Source organism: Apis dorsata, unplaced genomic scaffold (genome assembly GCF_000469605.1).
Source record: "Apis dorsata unplaced genomic scaffold, Apis dorsata 1.3 scaffold_5, whole genome shotgun sequence".
NCBI classification, from domain to species: domain Eukaryota; kingdom Metazoa; phylum Arthropoda; class Insecta; order Hymenoptera; family Apidae; genus Apis; species Apis dorsata.
The window spans coordinates 415,305-417,824 of record NW_006263308.1 but is presented as its reverse complement, the minus strand read 5'-3'; the positions used below and the strand labels follow the sequence as shown (position 1 = coordinate 417,824).

At 27.7% G+C, this 2,520-nt stretch overlaps 1 protein-coding gene across 7 annotated transcripts in view; it reads right to left on the bottom strand.

The window, feature by feature from the left end:
* The window catches only part of LOC102677141 (sex-lethal homolog), a 17,909-nt gene that overhangs the window by 11,192 nt on the left and 4,197 nt on the right, over positions 1 to 2,520 (bottom strand). For 6 of the 7 annotated variants that reach the window (XM_006607482.1, XM_031508267.1, XM_006607483.2 and 3 more), the window contains exons 4-5: positions 2,398 to 2,511; positions 1,418 to 1,578 (exon numbers count right to left, since the gene is read on the bottom strand). In XM_006607482.1, the coding sequence (XP_006607545.1) occupies positions 1,418 to 1,578; positions 2,398 to 2,511 (275 nt within the window). Of the gene's footprint in view, positions 1 to 377; positions 792 to 1,417; positions 1,579 to 2,397; positions 2,512 to 2,520 lie in introns of those variants that run through there. The other variant, XM_006607486.2, reaches the window with a different exon arrangement.

Sequence of the window (2,520 nt, the reverse complement as noted above, 5' to 3'; positions counted from 1 at the left end):
TATATATATATATATATCTAATATGAAATTATATGTCTTATCAAAAAAAAAGTACAAAACAGTTTTAAGACGTACGTAATTATACAATAATTTGTTGACACAAAAATGTATAGAATGGAGGTGATGCTCACAGTGTGATTTGAATACATTTGAAAATACATGACAATGCAAAATCAATATGGTAACAATAGCATTGGCAATTAATCAAAACAGAGTTACAATTGTTGACCAGAAAATGTCCAAAAAAAAAGAAAAAATCAAACTTCTAGACCAGCCTTGTGTGCTGAATATAACTTAATGAATGTTTCTCTTTTTTCTTGTAACACAAGTTGTCACTGACTTTAGCAGGATACAACATTTCATTTCATTATTTTTTCTTTTCATTTCTTGCTTTTGTGCACTAAAAATTATCACACACAGAAACATTTCTATCACAGCAACACTACATATTTGCATTCTTGTCTGTTTCATTATTTTTTTTCTTTTATGTCCATCTGCAAAGAGATTTTTTTCTTTCATTGAACACCACTGCCAGGAATCTTCTGCATTATTTTCCTTTTTTATTATTATTATTATTATTATTTTTCAATTACACGTGAAACAATTTCATGCGCACAACGTCGAAAAAACTTATAACAAAAACAAAGAGAACACAGAAAAACATAACAGGCGCGACAAGAAACGTGTCTCCACTATATTCGCAGAAAATTTGCTGCATTATTCGTTGCACGCATTAGAACGCAAACAGCATTTTCAATCTTCGCTGTACTTTGATTTAAGTGCAGCCATATCTGGCAAACAATTCAAATGTTAGACATGTTCTCACATTTACACGTCATCGATGATGCGAAGGCTCTTTCCAAATTAATTTAATTAAAAGATCATTCGCATCTTGGACAACGTGTATTAAATAGATACAGAAATTTCTTACACCTTGCAACTACGTTACAAAATTTGTTAAAATGACATTACCCTGTTTTCACAATTGCACGCGTATCATCGCGATAAAAAGAAAGAAAAGAAACGGAAAAAATTAATACGACAATTTGAAAAAGTGACGAGCTGAGAGAGAAAGAGAAAGAGAAAGAGAAAGAGAGATGCGTTCTATTGAAAAAAAATTATCTCTCAAATCTCATGTGCTTCTACAGTTCCAACAATATGGCAATAACGAAACGATGATTTATTTGGTAGGATTTATAGAAAGCCAAAATGCAAATCTCACCTGTCAGTAAAAATCAATTTATTTCACAATTATTTATGAATTAAAATTTTAAGGTTTTATTTTTAAATAATTATTACTTTCATAGTTAATCCACACTTTATTGATTCTATAAAAAAATAATTTCTGCTGTCAGGTTGAGAACGAAAGAAATTTGAGCAAGACTAATTGTCTGTCGACAAAATTAAAATTACTTACCTCTACTCTGATTATAACCAGCCTGCCATCCAGCGTAGTATGCCGCTTTTTGTTTTCCGTGTTCCTCCGCGATTTTTACGCTAAGTGGCTCTGATCCACCTTCTGGTATCGTTCCATGTAGTCGTGCGATCGCTTCTTGTGCTTCTTCCCGTTTATCGAATCTACAAAGATATAGTTATTATAATAGAAATTTAAAAATCAAATAAAAAATTTTTTTGATAATAAATATAAATAATTCTTGCCAGATATCTACAGTTTACAATATTAATTAAGAATAATCTAGAGCATAATATGTAGAACGTAAATTAACGAATCTTTAAAACCTGCCAAAATTAAGAAATTTATCAAACTAGTTTTGATTCTATTCCTAGATGGTTGACATACTTTTTGGACTATTTTCCTACAATAAACCATAAATCTCTTTGCATGCACAATTGCATTAACTGGGTCAGTGGTCTGTTAAGTAAATCGAAATTATGAAAATAAAATAAGAGAGAAGTGATCAAAATAATTTGGCAGCAATGATTTCGGAAAATAAATACAGACACATATATACATTGCATAATAACTAAGCATTTCTTCTTTGGCACAAACAACTATAAGTCTCAGTTACTCATATATATATATTTATTTTCCAAATAATAGCAAAATAAAAATATAATTAATCGCGCGAATATGTGAAAGAACAGATTATTATTATATATATACAAACAATTCTATAATTATCTACAATAACTCTATAATTTATTAAAGAGTTGAAATTATTATTATTATTATTATTATATCAAGAATTGCAATATAAAATTGCATTATAAAATAATGCTTATTTCAAAAAAACATTTCGTAAGCAATATTTTTTATCAATATAATTAAATAATATAATTTATTCTTTTGAAAAAATTTCTCATAAAATTGTTGTTTAATATTCATAATTTATCTTAATAATATATAGTTTAAGAAATAAAACTAAAAAAACATACCTTACAAATGCTACACCTCTTGGTAATCCAGTAAGTTTGTCTTTTAAAATATTTTTTTGCACAATATTTCCATATTTACTAAATATATCATCAATCTGACTTTCAGTTATATTTCTAAAAAAA